The sequence below is a fragment of the Poecile atricapillus genome, chromosome Z, assembly GCF_030490865.1.
Source record: "Poecile atricapillus isolate bPoeAtr1 chromosome Z, bPoeAtr1.hap1, whole genome shotgun sequence".
Taxonomy (NCBI): Eukaryota; Metazoa; Chordata; class Aves; order Passeriformes; family Paridae; genus Poecile; species Poecile atricapillus.
The window spans coordinates 1,450,986-1,473,099 of NC_081289.1; the positions used below are offsets into that span (position 1 = coordinate 1,450,986).

The 22,114-nt window shown below is 33.5% G+C and overlaps 1 protein-coding gene across 3 annotated transcripts in view; it reads right to left on the reverse strand.

Moving 5' to 3' along the window:
• Positions 1 to 22,114, reverse strand: part of LOC131573721 (F-box DNA helicase 1-like) — a 35,338-nt gene that overhangs the window by 2,688 nt on the left and 10,536 nt on the right. For all 3 annotated transcript variants that reach the window (XR_009276231.1, XM_058827929.1, XM_058827931.1), the window contains exons 7-19: positions 21,331 to 21,426; positions 19,889 to 19,983; positions 17,239 to 17,407; positions 15,756 to 15,984; positions 14,182 to 14,269; positions 13,550 to 13,636; positions 13,177 to 13,313; positions 11,894 to 11,993; positions 10,110 to 10,231; positions 6,776 to 6,851; positions 3,237 to 3,434; positions 2,016 to 2,135; positions 85 to 191 (exon numbers count right to left, since the gene is read on the reverse strand). Coding sequence is in view for 2 of the 3 variants with exons in the window: in XM_058827929.1 (XP_058683912.1) it covers positions 85 to 191; positions 2,016 to 2,135; positions 3,237 to 3,434; positions 6,776 to 6,851; positions 10,110 to 10,231; positions 11,894 to 11,993; positions 13,177 to 13,313; positions 13,550 to 13,636; positions 14,182 to 14,269; positions 15,756 to 15,984; positions 17,239 to 17,407; positions 19,889 to 19,983; positions 21,331 to 21,426 (1,624 nt within the window). In the remaining variant the exon portion in view is untranslated. The remainder of the gene's footprint in view (positions 1 to 84; positions 192 to 2,015; positions 2,136 to 3,236; positions 3,435 to 6,775; positions 6,852 to 10,109; positions 10,232 to 11,893; positions 11,994 to 13,176; positions 13,314 to 13,549; positions 13,637 to 14,181; positions 14,270 to 15,755; positions 15,985 to 17,238; positions 17,408 to 19,888; positions 19,984 to 21,330; positions 21,427 to 22,114) is intronic.

Genomic DNA, 22,114 nt, shown 5'->3' on the forward strand with positions numbered 1-22,114 from the left:
AATCCCAGGATCGGGATGGATTTTAGGAAAATCCTTTGGAAAATCCACAGCAGGACTGTCCTGCCCCGGGAAGGTTCCGCTCACTCTGGCCAGGCTTAGAAGGTTTTCCAGGGATTTGGACATCAGCAGGCATTTCCTGGCTCTCGTCACGGCCACGTAGAGCAGGTTCCACTCGTCCTCAGGGATCTGGCCTGCGAGGGAGGGAGAAATCCATGGATTTTGGGAGCTCTGTGCTCCTTCCAAGGATTCAGGAATGAGCTCGGAGCTTCCTTCCCACCCCAGCAATCCCAGGGTTCCATCTGGGATAAATCTCTGGTGTTTTGGGTGGGAATGTGATCCCGATTTTCTTTCAGGCTCTGTCTCCGTGGAAAGCCGGGAGGAGCCCTGGGATATTCCCACTCCTGGCAGGAGAAGGAGGAAAATGAAACCTGGAGGGATTTGGGATGGCTGGAGTCTCCTTTCCATGGAAAAATTATCCCAAAAATCCAATCCCAACCTCCCCTAGGCAAGGCTGAGGCTGTTCCCTCTTTTCCTGGGGATTCCTGGGATGTGCTGGGAATTCTCATGGGGGTATGAGAAGAGAATTCCCAAATTATTGAGGTTGGGAAGGAATTCCAGGATCACCAAGGCCAAGCTGTGCCTGATCCCCTGAGTGCCACATCCAGGAATTCCTCAGACTCCTCCAGGGATGGCGACTCCAAACCTCCCTGGGCAGGAATATTTATGGAATGGGAGAATCCTTAGGGTTGGAAAAGGTGTGCAGGTGAAGGAGGAGGGAGAAGTTGTTTTAATGGGAAAAATCATTGGGAGGGATTGAAAAATAAAATAAAATAAAATAAAATAAAATAAAATAAAATAAAATAAAATAAAATAAAATAAAATAAAATAAAATAAAATAAAATAAAATAAAATAAAATATAAAATTAATTAGAATAGAATAGAATAGAATAGAATAGAATAGAATAGAATAGAATAGAATAGAATAGAATAGAATAGAATAGAATGAAATGAAATGAAAGAAAAGGAGATAAAATAAAATAAAATATAAACTAAACTAAACTAATAAAATAAAATAAAATAAAATAGAATGAAATGAAATAAAAGAAAAGGAAACAAAATAAAATAAAACAAAGTATTAAATAAAATAAAATAATAAAAGAAAAGAAAAGAAAAGAAAAGAAAAGAAAAGAAAAGAAAAGAAAAGAAAAGAATTAAAAGGAAATAAAATAATATAAAAGGAAAAAATAAAAAGAAATAAAAGAAAAGAAAAGGAAATAAATTAAAATAAAATATAAGGAAATAAAAGGAAAATAAAAGGAAATAAAAGGAAAATAAAAGGATATAAAATAAAAGGATATAAAATAAAATAAAATAAAATAAAATAAAATAAAATAAAATAAAATACAATAAAATAAATAAAAAATAATATAAGAACTTGAGTTTTCCTTATTCTGTTTGGACATCACGGAATCAGGGAATCATGGAATTCTTTTGGTTGGGGAAGTTCTCCAAGAGTGGAATCCAACCATTCCCAGCCCTTCCCTGTCCCCAGGGGCCACATCCACAGGGCTCTGGAATTCCTCCAGGGATGGCGACTCCCCCCTGCCCTGGGCAGCTCATTCCAACCCTTCACAACCTTTTCCATGCGGGAATTTTCCCTGAAATCCAACCCAACCCAACCCAAACATTCCCTGGCCCATCCTGAGGCCGTTCCCTTTCCTCCTGTCCCCGTTCCCTCTCCTCCTGTCCCCGTTCCCTGGGATAAGATCCCAAATCCCCCCCGGCTGTCCCCTCCTGGCAGGGAGTTGTGCAGAGCCAGAAATTCCCCCTGATCCCCCTTTTCTCTGGGATGAGCCCCTTCCCATCTCCCTCAGGAATTCTCCAGCCCCTTCCCAGCTCCCTCAGGAATTCTCCAGCCCCTTCCCATCTCCCTCCAGGAATTCTCCAGCCCCTTCCCAGCCCCATTCCCACTCTCCAGCCCCATTCCCACGTTCCCTTTTCCCGCTGTTCCTCACCCAGAGCGTCGCTCGCTCTCCTCAGGAAAGCCGTGGACGAGATTTGCACAAAATCATCCGCGACCCAAACGCTGTCGAATTCCTGGCCCTTGGCTTGGTGCACGGTCCCGAGGAGATAATCTGGGAAAAACCAAGGGAAAAGGGATCGGTCTTGGAAGCAATCCGGGAATTTCGTGGTTCTGTTTCCGGATCCATTCCCCTTCTCCTGAATTCCCATCAGGAGCAAAGCTCCTCTCTGGGGAATCCGGGTGGATGAAGGGAATTTTGTACTGAGGGAGATTCCAGCCACATTCCCAAACAGGAATGCTCAGGGCTTGAGGAATTTTGTCTCCTCAAATTCCAACAGGAATCCCAAATGGGCAGGGGTTCCACATCCCAGGCTGCTCCAAGCCCTGTCCAGCCTGGACTTGGACATTCCAGGGATTTGGGGCAGCCACAGCAGCTCTGGGAATTCCCAAAATCCCACCCCAATTCCCCTTTTCCAATCTGGAGCCATTCCCTGGCTCCTGCCCCTCCAGGCCTTTCCCAAATTCCAGCTCTCCCGGAGCCCCTCCAGGCCCTGGAATGTTCTGGAAGCTCTCCCTGGATCCTTCCCTTCTCCAGGAGAACATTCCCAGCTCTCCCAGCCTGGCTCCAGAGCCTGACATTGGATCCATCTCCTCTCCAAGGAATTGATGGACCCGGGGCCTTCCCTTGGAATCTCAGGAAGCCACCAAGGCTCTCCCTTCCCTTTCCCTCTCTTTCCCATCCCCATTTCCCAGAAAAATCCCTCCAGATGGATTCGGAGCCTCCCAAATCCCAGAATCCCGGAATGCTTTGGGATGGGATCCAGGGACCTTCAATCCCATCCCATTCCAATCCCACCATCCCAGGCTGCTCCAACCCTTCCTTGGCCATTCCCGGGATCCAGGGGCAGCCACAGCTGCTCTGGGAATTCCCAAAATCCCACCCCAAATTCCCCTTTTCCAATCTGGAGCCATTCCCTGGCTCCTGCCCCTCCAGGCCTTTCCGAAATTCCAGCTCTCCTGGATCCCCTTTATCTCCTGGAATGTGCTGGAAGCTCTCCCTGGATTCCAGAACATTCCCAGCTCTCCACAGCAGACAATTCCCAATCCCAAATCCCAAATCCCACCTCCTTTCTCCCTAAACAAACCCAACTCCGCCCTCCCGGATCCTTTTACCCGGGACCGTGAAGCGATCCGGGATTTTCCCCGGATTCACCTGCCAGGGATTCCCGGGAAACGTGGCTGTCCCTGATCCTCCTCAGCAGCTCCGGGATCCGTTCCCGGTATTTTTCCACGATGGAAATTTTCCCTTCCAGGTCTCGGTCCTGAACGCAGGCGGCGAATTCCCGCAGCGCCGGGAACCCGCCCGACGCCTCCCAGCGCCGGATGAACGGATCATCTATCTCCAGCTCGGCTGCAGGGAACAGGGGTAATTAGTGCTTTAATTAATTAATTCCATGGTAATTAATTGGAATTAATTAATTTCAATTTATTGTAAAAAATTAGATTTTAAATTTATTGGAATTAATTCAATTTTAATGCATTGAAATTCATTTAATTCCTTAAAATTAATTTTACTTTATTGAAATTGAATTTTAATTCAGTGGAATTAATTACATTTTACTTCAATTAAATTAATTAAATTTTAAGACATTGCAGTTATTTAAATTTTAAGTCATTGTAATTAATTAGATTTTAATTCAATGAAATTAATGAAATTCAAATTAAATAAACTAATTTAGATTTTTTTTAATTAATTGAAATGCATTACATTTTAGTTCCTTAGAGTGAAATTAATTTGATTTTCATTAATTTGATTATAATTAATTGGAATTAATTAATTTCAATTTATTGGAATTAGATTTTAATGGATTGGAATTAATTCGATTTTAACGCATTGAAATTCATTTAATTCCTTAAAATTAATTTTACTGCATTGAAATTGAATTTTAATTCAGTGGAATTAATTACATTTTACTTCAATTAAATTAATTAAATTTTAAGACATTGCAGTTATTTAAATTTTAAGTCATTGTAATTAATTAGATTTTAATTCAATGAAATTCATGAAATTCAAATTAAATAAACTAATTTAGATTTTTTTTTAATTAATTGAAATGCATTACATTTTAGTTCCTTAGAGTGAAATTAATTTGATTTTCATTAATTTGATTTTAATTAATTGGAATTAATTAATTTCTATTTATCGGAATTAGATTTTAATGGATTGGAATTAATTCAATTTTAATGCATTGAAATTCATTGAATTCATTAAAATTAATTAGGTTTTACTTCATTGAAATTGAATTTTAATTCAGTGGAATTAATTACATTTTACTTCAATGAAATTAATTAAATTTTAAGACATTGCAATTAATTAAATTTTAAGTCATTACAATTAATTAGATTTTAATTCAGTGAAATTAATGAAATTCAAATTAAATAAACTAATTTAGATTTTTTTAAATTAATTGAAATGCATTACATTTTACTTCCTTAGAGTGGAATGAGTTTGATTTTCATTTATTAGATATTAATTAATTGGAATTAATTAATTACAATTTATCAGAATTAATTAGATTTTAAATTTATTTGGATTTATTTGAATTTAATGCATTGAAATTCATTGAATTCATTAAAATGAATTAGGTTTTACTTCAATGAAATTGAATTTTAATTCATTGGAATTGATTACATTTTGCTTCAATGAAATTAATTAAATTTTAAGTCCTTGCAATTAATTAGATTTTAATTCAGTGAAATTAATTAAATTTAAACTAATTTAAATAAAATAATTTAGATTTTTTTTAATTAGTTGAAATGTATTACATTTTACTTCATTAGAGTGAAATTAATTTGATTTTCATTAATTTGATTTTAATTAATTTGAATTAATTTCAATTTATCGGAATTAGATTTTAATGGATTGGAATTAATTCAATTTTAACGCATTGAAATTCATTGAATTCGTTAAAATTAATTCGATTTTACTTCATTGAAATTGAATTTTAATTCAGTGGAATTAATTACATTTTACTTCAATGAAATTAATTAAATTTTAAGACATTGCAATTTATTAAATTTTAAGTCATTGCAATTAATTAGATTTTAATTCAATGAAATTAATGAAATTCAAATTAAATAAACTAATTTAGATTTTTTAAAATTAATTGAAATGCATTACATTTTACTTCCTTAGAGTGGAATGAGTTTGATTTTCATTTATTAGATATTAATTAATTGGAAGTAATTAATTACAATTTATCAGAATTAATTAGATTTTAAATTTATTTGGATTTATTTGAAGTTAATGCATTGAAATTCATTGAATTCATTAAAATTAATTAGGTTTTACTTCAATGAAATTGAATTTTAATTCATTGGAATTGATTACATTTTGCTTCAATGAAATTAATTAAATTTTAACTCCTTGCAATTAACTAGATTTTAATTCAGTGAAATTAATTAAATTTAAACTAATTTAAATAAAATAATTTAGATTTTTTTTAATTAGTTGAAATGTATTACATTTTACTTCATTAGAGTGAAATTAATTTGATTTTCATTAATTAAATTTTAATTAACTGGAATTAATTAATTTCAATTTATCGGAATTAAGTAGATTTTAATTGATTGGAATTAATTCAATTTTAACGCATTGAAATTCATTGAATTCGTTAAATTTAATTGGATTTTACTGCATTGACATTGAATTTTAATTCAGTGGAATTAATTACATTTTATTCAATGAAATTAATTAAAGTTTAAGTCATTGCAATGAATTAGATTTTAATTCAGTGATATTAATTAAATTTAAATTAATTTAAATAAAATAATTTAGATTTTTTAAAATTAATTTAAATGTATTACATTTTACTTCCTTAGAGTGGAATGAGTTTGATTTTCATTAATTAGATTTTAATTCATTGGAATGAATTAATTTAATTAATTCAATTCTAATTCATCAAAATCAATTAGATTTCAATTCCTTGAAATCAATTAGATTTTACTTCATTGAAATTGATTATACTTTAATTATTGAAATTAATTACATTTTTATTAATTGAAATTAATTAAAGTCATTGCAATTAATTAGATTTAAATTTATTGAAAATAAATAAATTTTAATTCATTGAAATTAATTTAAGTCATTGATATGAATTAAGTTTTACTTCATTAAAATCAATTAGATTTTAATTCATTGAAAGTAATTAGAATTTAGTACATTGAAATTAACTAGATTTTAATTCAGCGAAATTAATCAAATTTAAAGTCATTGAAAACAGTTGGATTTTAATTAATTAAAATTAATTAAATTAAAAATTAATTTAATTTAATTTATTTAATTAAATTAAATAAATTAAATTTAATTTTTATTTTAATTTAATTAATTTAATTTAAAATAATTTAATTTACAATTAATTTAATCATTGAAATGAATTACATTTTACTTCATTGAAATCAATCAGATTTTAAGTCATTCAAATTGTTTAAATTTTAATGCATTAAAATTACTTTTGTTTTATTTAATTAAAATCAATTAGATTTTATTTCATTGATATTAATTGCACTTTAATTCAGTAAAATTAGTGAAATTTAAATTAATGGAAATGAAATAAATTTTAAATTCATTGAAATTAATTAGATTTAAATTAATGAAAATCAATTACATTTAAATTCATTAAAATCAATGAAATTTTAATTCACTGCCACTAATGAGATTTTAATTAATTTGGATTAATTGCCTTCCCTCACCGTTTTTCCTGAGCTCTGGGGGTTGGCTCAGCTTCCAAATGTCCAAAATTCTTCCCAGCCCAAAACGCTGCAAACCCTGAAACAGAAAAATGGGATTGAAAATGAAATGAACTGGAATAAAATAGAATAAAATTCATTGAAATAGAATAAAATGAAATTAATGAAATAAAATGAAATAGAATAAAATCAAATAAAAGAGAATAAAATAAAATGGAATAAAATGGAATTAAATAAATGAATTAAACTGAAATTAATGAAATAAAATGAAAGAAAATAGAATAAAATTAAATAAAATAGAATAAAATAAGATAGAATAAAATAAAATAAAGTGGAATAAAGTGGAATAAAATAAATGAATTAAACTGAAAGTAATGAAATGAAATAGAATATAATTAAATTAAATTAAATTAATTGAAATTGATGAAATGAAATAAAATCAAATTAAATAAAACAGAATAAAATGAAATAGAATAAAATTATATAATATTAAATAAAAGAGAATAAAATTAAATAAAATGAAATTAAACAAGTTAAATAAACTGAAATTAATAAAATGAAATTAAATAAAATAGAATAAAATTAAATTAAATAAATTACATAAATTGAAATTAATGAAATGAAATAAAATAGAATGAACTGAAATGAAATAGAATTAAATTAAATAAAATTGGATAAAATAGAATAAAATGAAATTAAATAAATTAAACTGAAATTAATGAAATAAAAAAGAATAGAATGAAACGAAATGAAATAAAAGAAATGAAATAAAGTAAAATAAATGAAATAAACTGAAATTAATGAAATAAAATATAAATAAATAAGTATAAATAAAATTTAAATAAAATAAAAGCAATAAGAAAAACAAAACAACAACAAAACAAAAATAATAATATTAATAACAGATTTATTCTATTTATAAAGTCAATTTCTTCCAAACTGCAGAAGATTTTCAGTCCTGAGCACTTCAACCCCTCCTTGAACTGGAATTTGGGTGGAAAAAGGACGGAAAATTTGAAATATCAGCCTAAAATCCCCAAAATCAGGCTCCAAACCAGTTAAAATTCCCAAATCAGGCTCCAAACCTGTTAAAATTCCAGCATGGGAGAAAAAAATGGCAAAAATGAGATAAATTGACCTAAAAATGGGAGAAATTGTCCTAAAAATGGAAGAAATTATCCCAAAAATGGGTTGAGGCCTACTCAGGTTGGAGAGTAAGAGCTCCAAATAACAGCCCTGAGAGCAAAAAATTCCTGTTTTTTCCTCCAAATTCCTACTTTTTTCTGGAATATTCATTTAAATCCTTTGAGAGACTTGGTCCATCCCTCTTTTCCTGCCTCATCCCTCAGAAAAATGGGACAAATTATCCTTAAAATGGGATAAATTATCCCAAAAATGGAATGAGGCCTGCACAGGCTGGAGAAGAACGGCATCCCTGAGAGCAAAAAATTCCTGTTTTTTCCTCAAAATTCCTGCTTTTTCCTGGAATATTCATTTAAATCCTTGGAGACAGTCTATCCCTCTTTTCCTGCCTCATCCATCAGAAAAATGGGATAAATTTTCCTAAAAATGGAAGAAATTATCCCAAAAATGGGATGAGGCCTACTCAGGTTGGAGAGTAAGAGCTCCAAATAACAGCCCTGAGAGCAAAAAATTCCTGTTTTTTCCTGAAAATTCCTGCTTTTTCCTGGAATATTCATTTCAATCCTTGGAGACACTTGGTCTATCCCTCTTTTCCTGCCTCATCCCTCAGAAAAATGGAATGAATTATCCTAAAAATGGGATAAATTGTCCTAAAAATGGATCGAGGCCTGCACGGGCTGGAGAAGAACGACATCCCTGAGAGCAAAAAATTCCTGTTTTTTCCTGAAAATTCCTGCTTTTTACTGGAATATTCATTTAAATCATTGTAGACACTTTTTCCAACCTTCTTTTCCTGCCTCATCCCTCAGAAAAAAGGGATAAATTGTCCTAAAAATGGGAGAAATTATTCTCAAAATGTATCGAGGCCTGCAAGGCTGGAGAAGAACGGCATCCCTGAGAGCAAAAAATTCCCGTTTTTTCCTCAAAATTCCTGCTTTTTCCTGGAATTTTCATTTAAATCATTGTAGACACTTTTTCCAACCTTTTCCTACCTCATCCCTCAGAAAAATGGGATAAATTATCCTAAAAATGAGAGAAATTATTCTCAAAATGTATCGAGGCCTGCAAGGCTGGAGAAGAACAGCATCCCTGAGAGCAAAAAATTCCCGTTTTTTCCTGAAAATTCCTGCTTTTTTCTGGAATATTCATTTCAATCCTTGGAGAGACTTGGTCCATCCCTCTTTTTCTGCTTCATCCCTCAGAAAAATGGGATAAATTTTCCTAAAAATGGAAGAAATTATCCCAAAAATGGGATGAGGTCTGCAAGGCTTGGAGAGTCACAGCTCTGAATATCATCCCCACACACAAAACATTCCTGCTTTTTCCTCAAAATTCCTACTTTTTCCTGGAATATTCATTTAAATCCTTGGAGACACTTGGTCTATCCCTCTTTTCCTGCCTTATCCCTCAGAAAAATGGGATAAATTATCCTTAAAATGGGAGAAATTATCCCAAAAATGGAATGAGGCCTGCACAGGCTGGGGAAGAACGACATCCCTGAGAGCAAAAAATTCCTGTTTTTTCCTCAAAATTCCTGCTTTTTACTGGAATATTCATTTAAATCATTGTAGACACTTTTTCCAACCTTCTTTTCCTGCCTCATCCCTCAGAAAAATGGGACAAATTATCCTAAAAATGGGAGAAATTATCCCAAAAATGGGATGAGGCCTGCACAGGCTGGGGAAGAACGGCATCCCTGAGAGCAAAAAATTCCCGTTTTTTCCTCAAAATTCCTGCTTTTTCCTGGAATTTTCATTTAAATCATTGTAGACACTTTTTCCATCCCTCTTTCCCTGCCTCATCCCTCAGAAAAATGGGATAAATTATCCTTAAAATGGGAGAAATTATCCCAAAAATGGGATGAGGCCTACTCAGGTTGGAGAGTAACAGCTCCAAATAACAGCCCTGAGAGCAAAAAATTCCTGGTTTTTCCTGAAAATTCCTGCTTTTTCCTGGAATATTCACTTCAATCATTGTAGACACTTTTTCCATCCCTCTTTCCCTGCCTCATCCCTCAGAAAAATGGGATAAATTGTCCTAAAAATGGGAGAAATTGTCCTGAAAATGGGATGAGGCCTGCACAGGCTGGAGAAGAACGGCATTCCTGAGAGAAAAAAATTCCTGTTTTTTCCTGGAATATTCATTGAAATCCATGGAATTTGACTGGGAAGCCCCGCTGGGCGCTGCCCCTCACCCCAATAATGTGGATTTTGGCTGGGGGGTCTCTCCCAGAGAATTCCACGGCGTCCTCGAACACGTTCAAGTTGCTCCGGGACAGCAGCGCCACCGACCCGGCCCAGCTTCCCCTCACGTCTCCTGCCGGAGAAATTCCCGGTTATCCACAGGAATTCCTGCCAGAAATTCCCAGTTATCCACAGGAATTCCTGCCAGAAATTCCCAGTTATCCACGGCCATTCCTGCCAGGAATTCCCAGTTATCCACAGCCAATCGCGACAGGAATTCCCAGTTATCCACAGCCAATCCCACCAGGAATTCCCAGTTATCCACAGCCATTCCTGCCAGGAATTCCCAGTTATCCACAGCCATTCCTGCCAGGAATTCCCAGTTATCCACAGCCATTCCCAGAGGAATTCCCAGTTATCCACAGCCATTCCTGCCAGGAATTCCCAGTTATCCACAGCCATTCCTGACAGGAATTCCCGGATATCCACAGCCATTCCTGCCAGGAATTCCCAGTTATCCACAGCCATTCCCAGAGGAATTCCCAGTTATCCACAGCCAATCACGACAGGAATTCCCAGTTATCCACAGCCATTCCTGCCAGGAATTCCCAGTTATCCACAGCCAATCGCGACAGGAATTCCCAGTTATCCACAGCCATTCCTGCCAGGAATTCCTGGATATCCACAGCCATTCCTGCCAGGAATTCCCAGTTATCCACAGCCATTCCTGCCAGGAATTCCTGGATATCCACAGCCAATCCTGCCAGGAATTCCTGGATAACCACAGCCATTCCAGCCAGGAATTCCTGATTATCCACAGCCATTCCCACCAGGAATTCCTGGATTTCCACAGCCATTCCCACTATAATATTATATATATTATTTATAATTCTAAAATATAAATACTATAGAATAATTTGATTTTTTATTAAGTATTTTTAATACTAATTTTATTAATTATGATTAATAATAAAAATACATATTAATAATATTTAAGAGATAATATATTACTGTAGGTTATATATAATCATACAATATATTATTATATATAACAATTAATGCTATTAAAATAATTGTGTACAATAAATAATTAAAATATATATTAATATGCATCAATTATTAATAATTAATTATGTATCAATTATTATATATAATTATGTATACATGTAATTAATATATTATAATTTCAATTATTTATATAATTATATATTATAAATTATAATATCTTTGTTATAATTTAATTATACCTATAATGATAAATTACTCCAAATGTATTAAATTTAAATTATTTATTAACAGAAATATAATTAGTTCTATTAAGTATTTATTAAAATGTTAACTAATTAAAAATTAATATATAATTATAATTAATTCTATGTATTATATATAATATATAGCTATATCATTATAATGAATTATAATTATATTATTAAATAAAATATAATATATAATTATATTAATCATTATATATTATTAATAATATATGATCATATAATATAATACATAATTACATCATATATTAATTACTATTATAATTAATATAATTATAATTATAATTAATATATTATATCATTATATATCATATTAATTATAGTTAATAATTTAATTACAATTAATTATTATAATTACAACGAATAATTATTAATATATTATAATAAATATATTATAATTAATATATTATTAATTATAATCAAGTACAATTAATTAAAATTAATTATAATTAATTAACAAACGACTCCAGATTTCTATCCCACAATTATCCGGGAATTTTCCCGCATTCCCAATCCCATCTCACCCTTTTGGGTCCCTCCCAGCAGGGTTTTCCCGCGGATCCCTTTGCACAAATCCAGGATCGTGGATCCCACGTAGGCGATTTCGGGCCCAAAGCGGAAACTCTGCACGGAAAAATCCCGGGATCAGCACCAAAACAAGAGGGAATTGTTGGAATCCATCCAAAGATGGCTCCACATGGAATTATTGCATTCCCAGCAATCTTCTGGAGAATTTTTCCATAAAAAAACAACTAAATCCATCCAAAATATTCCTAGAAATCCCAATAATTCTTAAATCCAAAGGATGTGAGTCCCACCAAGCTCCTGGACTGCTTCTCCTGGAAAAGGCACCAAAATTCCCAAAATAATCCTGAAAATCCCGGCCATGGGCAGGGATACCTCCCACCATCCCAGGCCTTGGACATTCCCGGGATTTGGGGCAGCCACAGCTGCTCTGGGAATTCCATTCCAGCCAGGAATTCCTTCCCCAAATCCCAGCCCAATTCCCCTTTTCCAATCTGGAGCCATTCCCTGGCTCCTGCCCCTCCAGGCCTTTCCCAAATTCCAGCTCTCCCGGAGTCCCTCCAGGCCCTGGAATGTGCTGGAAGCTCTCCCTGGATCCTTCCCTTCTCCAGGAGAACATTCCCAGCTCTCCCAGCCTGCCTCCAGAGCCTGACATTGGATCCATCTCCTCTCCAAGGAATTGATGGACCCAGGACCTTCCCTTGCAATCTCAGGAAGCCACCAAGGCTCTCCCTTCCCTTTCCCTCTCTTTCCCATCCCCATTTCCCAGAAAAATCCCTCCAGATGGATTCAGAGCATCCCAAATCCCAGAATCCCGGAATGCTTTGGGATGGGATCCAGGGACCTTCAATCCCATCCCATTCCAATCCCACCATCCCAGGCTGCTCCAACCCTTCCTTGGATATTCCTGGGATTTGGGGCAGCCACAGCTGCTCTGGGAATTCCCAAATCCCACCCCAAATTCCCCTTTTCCAATCTGGAGCCACTCCCTGGCTCCTGCCCTTCCAGGCCTTTCCCAAATTCCAGCTCTCCTGGAATCCCTTTATCTCCTGGAATGTGCTGGAAGCTCTCCCTGGATCCTTCCCTTCTCCAGCAGAACATTCCCAGCTCTCCCATCATCTCCATCCCATCAAATCCCCCAGCCACCTCCAACATCCCGGATATTCCCCTTAAAAAAAAAACCAAACCAAAACCCCAGGGAATCTCCCCACAACGACGCCTCTATCCCAGCTCCCGAATTTTCCACGGATTTGGGATTTTTCCGTGGGAATCGTGCCCTTGCCTGGGTCAGGTAGAACACGTGGCTGTGGGGCAGCGAGTAGAGGGTGTTGACAGCCCCTCGGAATGTGTAGATCTGTTGGTGAGGGTCTCCCACCAGGATTTTCCCACATTTTTGGGATTGTACGATATCCACGATGGCTGTTGGAATTAAAAATAAAAATCTGGATCGTCAACCGGCTCAAAATCCAAGGGAAAACTTTGGATATTGAGGGAAGAACCTGCTTCGAATGCAAACTGGTTCAGAAGTTAAACCTGAGAGGAAAATCGGGTTGAAATTCCAAATATTTGGGTTAAGATATTCCCAAAGCGCTCCCAAGAATGTGGAAATTCATTCTGGAAGTGGGATTGGAGCTGGAATTCTTGGAATAATTCACCTGGAGTGCAATCCTGGGCTTCATCCACAAAAATGGCGTCGTATCCTGAGAGCTGGGGTTTGCTGAGCTGCCAGAGTTTCAAATATCCTGAGGGGAAAAAAAATCGGGAATTTCATGGAGAGGGGAATTCTCTCAGCATAAATCACTTTCAAATAAATCTTTCAAATAAATCTTTAAAATAAATCCCTTTTTCCCATTTTTTGGGGGGGTTGTTTGCTAAGATTTCACTTGGAATTTCCAGGATGTTTGGAAGAGTTTCCGTTCCCCAGCTGGAATTTGGTGATTCCCAATTTTTTAACACCCGGTAAAAATTCCAAGAAAAAGTTTTCTCTGGCACAATCCAGAGGAAAGGACATGCAGGGAGAAACTTCTAATTTTTTTTTTTATTTTTTAGCTGTTTAAAATAACAAAAAAAAAGGGAATATCCTTCAAATCCACACGTTTTTATCCCAGTGGGAGCACAAATTGATTTTATGGATTTTATAGGTGTAAAAACTGAGCCAGAGGGACATTCCCTGCTGAGCCAGCAGCAGGAAAAATGGGATTTTCCCTATTTTAAGCAGGAATAAGAAATCCATTGATTTTTCCAGCACCAAATCCCTTTTTCCCGAGGGATTTTCCATCTCTTTTACCATCACAAGTCATCTTGTATTTCCTTTCCACGTCTCCATCCAGCTCCTTCATGTTGTGCCAAATCTCCCTGGCCTCTTCCACGTTGATCTGAAATGGGGAATAAAATGAAATGAAATGAAATGAAATGAAATGAAATGAAATGAAATGAAATGAAATGAAATGAAATGAAATGAAATGGTGGAATAAAATAAAGTAAAATAAAATAAAATAAAATAAATAAAAATAAAATAATGAAATGAAATCAAATAGTGGAATCAAATCAAATCAAATCATGGAATAAAATAAAGTAAAATAAAATAAAATAAAATAAAATAAAATAAAATAAAATAAAATAAAATAAAATAAAATAAAATAAAATAAAATAAAAATAATGAAATCAAATAGTGGAATAAAATAAAATGAAATAATATAAAATAAAATAGTGGAATAAAATAAAGTAAAATAAAATAAATTAAAATAAAATAAAATAATGGAATGAAATGAAATGAAATGAAATAAAATGAAATAAAATAAAATAACGGAATAAAATGAAATTAAATGAAATCAAATCAAATTATGGAATAAAATAAAATGAAATGAAATGAAATGAAATGAAATAAAATTAAATAAAATAATGAAATGAGATGAAATGAAACAGTGAAATAAAATAAAATAAAATAAAATAAAATAAAATAAAATAAAATAAAATAAAATAAAATAAAATAAAATAATGGAATGAAATGAAATAGTGGAATAAATTAAAATGAAATAGAATAAAATAAAATAAAATAATGGAATAAAATTAAATGAAATGGTGGAATAAAATAAAATAAAATTACCATTCTATATTGTATTATATTACGTTATATTATATTACATTATATTGTATTATATTGTATTATATTACATTACATTACATTATACTACATTATACTACATTATACTGCATTATACTGTATTATATTACATTATATTATATTACATTATATTATATTATTTGATATTACATTACATTATACTACATTATATTGTATTATACTGTATTATATTGTATTATATTGTATAATATAATATAATATAATATAATATAATATAATATAATATAATATAATATAATATAATATAATGCAATATAATGTAATATAACGTAATATAACGTAATATAACGTAATATAACGTAATATAACGTAATATAACGTAATATAACGTAATATAACGTAATATAACGTAATATAACGTAATATAACGTAATATAACGTAATATAACGTAATATTACATTGCATTACATTACATTATATCATATCATGTTATATTACATTATATTACATTATATTATATTACATTATATCATATCATGTTATATTACATTACATTACATTATATTATATCATGTTATATTACATTACATTACATTATATTACATTATATCATATCATGTTCTATTACATTACATTACATTATATTATATTACATTATATCATATCATGTTATATTACATTATATTATATTACATTATATTATATTATATTATATTACATTACATTACATTACATTACATTATATTACATTATATTACATTATATTATATCTCACTCTCTTTTCCTTTGGGCTCACGCGCTCCACGTTCCCGTGGGTGTTCCTGAACCAGAGCGGGACGTGCTCCTCGCTGATCTCCTCATCCATGGAGGAGAAGAAATTCTCCAAGGTCTGCGCCACCGTTTTCGCTCTCACAAACAGGGACTGGCCTTTGCAATTCCGAAGGAGGGAGCTGATGGAAAACACGGACATCTTGGAAAAGTTCAGCTTGCCTTTGTCTTTGTAGCTGGGTCAGAGGTGAGAAAAAGCCAAAAAAAATGATGTTAAAACGTACAAAATCCCGTTTTTATGTGAATTATCCATGGAAAAATTTGGATTTCTATCCCTGTTCATCCTAAGAATGGAATCTATTTAAATCTGCAGGGATTTCTCCCGGTGGAAGGAGAAATTTGTTGGTATTATTCGTTCTAGAGATGGAAAATTGAGCTCATCCCTGGAATTCCAGAGTGTTTGCAGAGCCAGGGAATGGCACTTCCCTCTTTTTCAAGGTCATGGATCATTTTCCTTCCTATCCCCAGCCTAAAAATGCCAGAATTGGATCCTTAAAACAGCTGAGGATAAGGAAATGGAATTTTTATTAAATAATATATTTTATAATTATATATTGGTTGTTAATATTGTAATATTAATATAATATTATATTATATTATAATAAAGTATCATATCATTAATATAATTTAATGCAATATAATATTCTATAATATAATATAACAACAAATATAATAAATATAATATAATATAATATAATATAATATAATATAATATAATATAATATAATATAATATAATATAATATAATATAATATAATATAATATAATATAATATAATATAATATAATATAATATAATATAACAAAATATATAATGTATATAACATAACATAATGCAATATAATAGAATGTAATGGAATGTAATGGAATGTAATATATTTAATTTAACATATTTAATATAACATAATATAATTAAAATAATGTAATATAATATAATGTAATGTAATAAAACATTATATAAATGATATTATACTATATTATATTATATTATATTAATTACATTATATTAATGTAATATTATATAATGTAATATGACATAGTTAATATAACATATAACATAATATAGTATAATTTATATTGCATTAAATTATATTAATCACACTACATTAATTACATATTTTATTATATATTATATATATCATATTGCATATATTACATATTATAATATAATACATAACAGAATATATATGATATTTATTATATTATATAAATTATATATATTTATTATTATATTAATTTTATTATGTAATATTATATGTTATATTAGTTTTATATTATATTATATTATATTATATTATATTATATTATATTATATTATATTATATTATATTATATTACACTATATTAATATATAACCATATAATAATAATTATAATTCCTGATTCCTCATCCTTTCCCTGCTCCCCCCAAGGAATTTCAATTCCCTCTCACCATCTCCCAGTGCTTCCAAAAGCCAAGGAATGGAAAGTCTTGCACGTGACATTCCTTGGAAAAACCTTTTTCCCCTTTTCCACCACAGCTCTGTTAAAAGCCAGGTAAAGGAATTTCAGCTCCGGGAATTTCTCCGCGTACTTGACCAAAGTCGAGGTTTTCCCTGTGCCTGGAGAGGAAAATCAGGAATATCCAGTCAGGAAGGAATAATTCCAGATTTTTATTTTTATACCTGCCTGTCCCGCTGTTCCAACTCCAAAATTCCTCTTCACTCCTGATTTCAGGGAATTATTTAAGTTGGAAAAGCTCTTTAAGGTCAAGCCCAAGCATTCCCAGCACTTCTAAGGCCACCCATGTCCCCATCCAGAGGATTTTATGGAATGGGGATTCCATCCCTGCCTGGGGCATGGAGGAATTTTCCTAAAATCCATCCTAAAGCTTCCCTGGCCCAGCTTTAGGAATTGCCCACTCCAGCCTGGATCCCTTTTCCATGGGCTCAGTCCCTCAGGAACTTCTCCACCTTCCATGGGGTTGGTCCTTCAGGACCATGGCTGGTCCTTCAGGATTGGGCTCTTCCAACATGAATCCTGTTTTTCCACAGGGTCAGTTCCTCAGGAACTGTTCCCTTTTTCCATGGGCTCTGTTCTTCAGGAATGGATCCCTTTTCCATGGGATCAATTCTTCAGGAACTGCTCCTGTTTCCATGGGGTTGGTCCTTCAGGATTGGGCTCTTCCAACATGAATCCCATTTTTCCATGGGGTCAATCCTTCAGGAATGGATCCCATTTTCCATGGGGTTGGTCCTTCTGGAACTGCTCCACCTTCCATGGGGTTGGTCCTTCAGGATTGGGCTCTTCCAACATGAATCCTGTTTTTCCACGGGGTCAATTCTTCAGGAACGGATCCCATTTTCCATGGGCTCAGTTCTTCAGGAACTGCTCCTTTTTCAATGGGGTTGGTCCTTCAGGATTGGGCTCTTCCATCCTGGATCCCGTTTTTCCATTGGGTCAGTTCTTCAGGAACTGTTCCCTTTTTCCATGGGCTCTGTTCTTCAGGAACTTCTCCACCTTCCATGGGGTTGGTCCTTCAGGATTGGGCTCTTCCAACATGAATCCTGTTTTTCCACGGGGTCAATTCTTCAGGAACGGATCCCATTTTCCACGGGGTCAGTTCTTCAGGAACTTCTCCACCTTCCATGGGGTTGGTCCTTCAGGATTGGGCTCTTCCAGCCTGGAAGTCAATCCTTCAGAAATGGATCCCATTTTCCATGGGATCACTCCTTCAGAAATGGATCCCATTTTCCATGGGATCACTCCTTCAGAAATGGATCCCATTTTCCATGGGACCACTCCTTTAGGAACTGTTCCCTTTTCCATGGGGTCAGTCTTTCAGGAACTGCTCCAGCCTGGATCCATTTTCCATGGGCTCAGCCTTTCAGGACCTGCTCCTCCTCCAGGGATTCCAGGGAAATCTCCCCTCCAGCACCTGGAGCTTCTCCCGTTCCTCCTTTCCCAGCCTCGGGATCTGCAGGGCTGTCCCACATTTCCCACTCCTCTCTCCCTGTTTTTATCCTGCCTCCATTTCCAGCAGATTTCCCTTCAATTTCTTCTCCCAGAGGCATAAACGGATCCCTTTGGAATCTCACAATCCCTTGGACAAAGGGATCAGGGAGGGAAGGAGAAGACTGGGAATTTTTCCAGTAGTTTTTATGTATTTATATATTTTATTTTTAAAATTTTATTATTATTTTTCTGTATTTTTATATATACTTATATATATATATTACATATATTATATATATATTATATGTGAGATGTATTTAATATTTTATATTGATATATATATTTTTTTTTACATATACTTTTATTTATATTACATATATAATACATGTGAGATATATATTTTATATTTAGAAATATTTTAGAAATATTTTATATATGTTTTATACATGCTTTATATATATAATATATTTGGGAAATATATTTTATATTTATATATATTTATAAATTTTTATATATATAAATATATATTATATATTATATATTATATATATGAGATATTTATATTTTATATATATTATATATATGAGAGATATACATTATATTTATATATCTTTTTATATATATTTTTATATATAATGCATACATTATCTATATCATATGAGATATATAGATAACATTTTATATTTAGAAATATTTTATATATATTTTATATATATTTTATATATATAATATATGTGAAATATTTTATATATATTTTATATATATTTTATATATATAATATATGTGAGATATATATTCCATATTTATATATATTTTAGATCTACTTTTATATATATTTTATATATATAATACATAATACATGTGAGATACATATTTTATATTTATATATATATTTAAGTATACTTTTACATATATTTTATATATTATATATATTACACATAATATATGTGAGATACATATTTTATATATTTATTATATTTAATATATGTGAGAGATATATTTCATATTTATATATATTTTTAGATCTACTTTTATATATATTTTAAATATATAATTTAATCTATATTTTATATATATATGTGATATATATATAATATTTTATATTTATATATATTTTTATATTTATTTTCTATCTTTTGGGCTCTTACCTGCAAATGCCATGATTTTCACTGTCTGCCCAGGCTCGATTTTATGATTCAAAATTCTCTGCTGCTCATGGGTCAGTTTGACATTGGCCCAGCCACTAAAAAACAGGGAAAAAATTCCAATTGCTGAGTGGGAAAGGAATGAAAAAATCCCTAAAATCCCTAGGAAAATCCCTAAAAAATTAGGAAAAATCAGGAAAATCCCTTAAAAATTCCAACAATTTCAAAATCCCTCAAAGCAATCCTCACATGTAAAACAAATTGGGGCTGCCCCTGGATCCCGGGAATGGCCAAGGAAGGGTTGGAGCAGCCTGGGATGGTGGGATTGGAATGGGATGGGATTGAAGGTCCCTGGATCCCATCCCAAAGCATTCCGGGATTCTGGGATTTGGGAGGCTCCGAATCCATCCCGAGGGATTTTTCTGGGAAATGGGGATGGGAAAGAGAGGGAAAGGGAAGAGAGAGCCTTGGTGGCTTCCTGAGATTCCAGGGGAAGGCCCTGGGTCCATCAATTCCTTGGAGAGGAGATGGATCCAATGTCAGGCTCTGGAGCCAGGCTGGGAGAGCTGGGAATGTTCTCCTGGAGAAGGGAAGGATCCAGGGAGAGCTTCCAGCACATTCCAGGAGATAAAGGGGATCCGGGAGAGCTGGAATTTGGGAAAGGCCTGGAGGGGCAGGAGCCAGGGAATGGCTCCAGATGGGAAAAGGGGAATTGGGGTGGGATTTTGGGAATTCCCAGAGCAGCTGTGGCTGCCCCAAATCCTGGGAATGTCCAAGTCCAGGCTGGACAGGGCTTGGAGCAGCTTGGGATGGAGGGAGATGTCCCTGCCATGGCAGGGGGGGCACTGGATGATCCCAAACCATTCCCTGATCCCAAACCATTTCAAGATCCCAAACCATTCCAAGATCCCAAACCATTCCCTGATCCCAAACCATTCCAAACCATTCCATGATCCAAAACCATTCCACGATCCCAAACCATTCCAAGATCCCAAACCATTCCAAACCATTCCCTGATCCAAAACCATTCCAAGATCCCAAACAATTTCAAACCATTCCCTGATCCCAAACCATTCCATGATCCCAAACCATTCCCTGATTCCAAACCATCCCAAACCATTCCCTGATCCCAAACTATTCCCTGATTCCAAACCATCCCAAACCATTCCCTGATCCCAAACTATTCCCTGATCCCAAACCATTCCAAACCATTCCCTGATCCCAAACAATCCCAAACCATTCCCTGATCCCAAGACAAACCCAGCAGAGAACTAAACCCAGCAATTCCAAACTTCCAGCTTGAAGGTCCATTCCTGCTTTTCCTGGGAGAATTCCCGGGAATGTGCTGAGGAGCAGGAGGAGCTGCTCCATCTCCACCTTTTCCTGCTGTGGAATTTTTGCTCCCAGGGAATGTTTGGAATTCCCTCAGGGCACTGCTGGGATACCTGGAACACAAATCCTCTCTTCCCTTTTCCGGAGGCTGAGCAATTCCAGAGGAATTTTCCATCAGATACAAACAGTAGAAAATATTGTAGTGAATCCTGGGAAAAAAAAATAAAGGGATAAATCAGGAATTACCACTGAGAAATCATTCAGGACAAATTAAACCTCTGCAGCCAATCATTAATTACTTAATATAAATTATTATTATTAAGAATTAATGATTATTATTAAGAAATATTATTTATTAATATTTATTTCTTTATTTATTAATTTTCCACTTGGATAATTAAAGAAATTTTAAAAAGCCTTGCAGGAAATGATGAAATAATTAATTTTAATTAGTTTTAATAAATTTAATAATTAATTATTTAAAATTAATTTTAATAAGGAGAAGGAAAATCCAAAATCCCTGGATTTTGGTGCTGGATTTTGGTGTTGCTCAGGGCCATCCTGCCAGACTTTGTGCAGGTGATCGACTTTATCCAGGAAAAACATTCCAAAGAAAATTCCCAATTTCCCTCAGGAAAAATTCCCAATTTCCCTCAGGAAGCAGAGGATGAACCTTTCCAAAAAAAATCCCCAATTTCCCTCAGGAAGCAGAAGATGAACCTTTCCAAAGAAAATTCCCGATTTCCCTCAGGAAAAATTCCCAATTTTCCTCAGGAAGCAGAGGATGAACCTTTCCAAAGAAAATTCCCCAATTTCCCTCAGGAAAAATTCCCAATTTCCCTCAGTAAGCAGAGGATGAACCTTTCCCTGTCCATTTCCCACTCCAGTTCCTTCCCA